This window comes from Papilio machaon, chromosome W, assembly GCF_912999745.1.
Source record: "Papilio machaon chromosome W, ilPapMach1.1, whole genome shotgun sequence".
Taxonomy (NCBI): domain Eukaryota; kingdom Metazoa; phylum Arthropoda; class Insecta; order Lepidoptera; family Papilionidae; genus Papilio; species Papilio machaon.
The window spans coordinates 8,276,191-8,277,947 of record NC_060015.1 but is presented as its reverse complement, the minus strand read 5'-3'; the positions used below and the strand labels follow the sequence as shown (position 1 = coordinate 8,277,947).

Genomic DNA, 1,757 nt, shown 5'->3' with positions numbered 1-1,757 from the left:
CACAGCAGGAGATGATGCCTACCTCCACACTGACCGCACGCACGAGTGGACTGGCAGTGCGAGACAAGGTGGTTCCCCAAGCAGCAATAACACCAAAACCGTTGGCGAGCAATACCGCGTCGAGCTTGCCAACGTAGTTCCCGGAACTTGGGGCAACCCGTAACACCGTGTCCTGTATCCCGACAATAACTGCAGTGAATATCCTGTGCCTGTCGTACCGCTGCGTTAAACATCCGCGGCCTACTATGCGCCCAAACCGGTGGACGGTGTTCTTTACCCGCGGGCCTCGCTCTAGGAGCAACTACGAGAGGCTCTGGAGGAGGAGGAGGGACATTCTCCGTTCGACGACACTCATCCTCCAGGAATAAAATTAGGTTGTCAAAGCTGGGAAGATGAGTGGCGGAGTCCCCGCCGTATTGCAGTTCAAATCTATGTTGTAAATCGTAAGGTAATTTGGAAAGAATTATGTGTAATAACAAAAACGACCACGTGGACACAGGTAAATCCAAACCCTTGAGACCGTTGACCGCTATTAACAAAGGATTTAGAAGTCGCGTGCGCAACGACTGCGTAACCGAAATCCTAGGTAGGCCTAGAATAGCAGCAACGTGACTATCCGCTAATCGCCGAACATTCTGATACCTACGATTGAGTAAGTCCCGGGCGATATCATAATTACCGTCAACAAGACCTAAATGTTGGACAAGACCCTTGGCCTCTCCCGTTAACGACGCCAACAAATAGGCAAGCTTCTGAGCAGGGGTCAAATCCCTACGACTGTGAACAATGCTTTCAAATAAATTGTTAAAAGCAACCCACTGTTCCAAGTCACCGTTAAATTGTGGCAAATCGAGCAGCGGCAATCTACTCATGAGCGCTGATGACGCCTCCGACTCCGCAGTAACGCGCGCGTCAGCAGCGCTTGACCCCTTAAGGCAACCAACAGCCTGAATAATTTGATCAGCCAGGTCGTCGGCCTGATCAATGTCAGCATTAATCTTCGCCATGGCATCCGCTTCTAAACCTAACTCTAGAATGCCACGGTACGCCGCATATAGATCCGCCATTTGATCGTCTAGAACCTGATATCTAGCCATAAGGGCTTGCTCACGGTCCGGCCTAGAAATATTCAAAACCGCTGAGCCGAGCCATCTCAGCACACCTGTTATCCTAGCGGTATATTTGCCGGCCATGATTAATAAAATGAAATTTCAAAAAAAAAAAAATCGAAGGTAGAAAATTATCGATGCTTCCAGAAACCGCTTACTACAAATGGTCGTTAAAGGAAAAAAAATCTAAATGGTGGGTAGATAATTCTCGCCTTAACCAAATGTATGAAACCCGTTACAAAGAATTACCTAATAAAAAAAAACAAAACAAAAAAAAAACAACCGTAATGAAAACCGACCAACTTAAATTATCGACGGTAACATAAAAACTACCAAACGAAAAAAAATACTAAATTAAATTATTAACCGTAATATATAAAAAAAAAAAACAAATTAAAAAATCACCAAATTATATTATGCACCGTAACATAAACTACAAAAAAAACCGTTACGTAAAGAAGCCCTAATTTAAATATACTAGAAAAAACCGATTGAAATTACTAAATCAAAATATAAAACTATAAGAAATCAATAAACGGAACCCTAATGGCCGATTAATATTACGTAGCAATCGTACAATAAAGAATTTAACGTAAACGACTCGATTAAAAACCTAATATTGTACGACGTAATATGTTATAATATTCT

At 42.8% G+C, this 1,757-nt stretch overlaps 1 protein-coding gene across 1 annotated transcript; it reads right to left on the bottom strand.

Moving 5' to 3' along the window:
* Nucleotides 1-370: 370 nt before the first annotated feature.
* On the bottom strand, nt 371-1,193 carry LOC123723071. Its single transcript, XM_045685615.1, has 2 exons — nt 680-1,193; nt 371-429 (listed from the first exon to the last, which is right to left on the bottom strand). The coding sequence occupies exons 1-2, from the start codon at nt 1,191-1,193 to the stop codon at nt 371-373; spliced, it is 573 nt and encodes a 190-aa protein (XP_045541571.1).
* Between the last annotated feature and the right edge of the window lie 564 nt (nt 1,194-1,757).

Coding starts and splice junctions, on each gene's coding strand:
- LOC123723071 (XM_045685615.1), bottom strand. CDS start 1,193: ATGGCCGGCAAATATACCGCTAGGATAACAGGTGTGCTGAGATGGCTC. Junction 430..679: donor ACATTTAGGTCTTGTTGACG/GTAATTATGATA, acceptor TTTACAACATAG/ATTTGAACTGCAATACGGCG.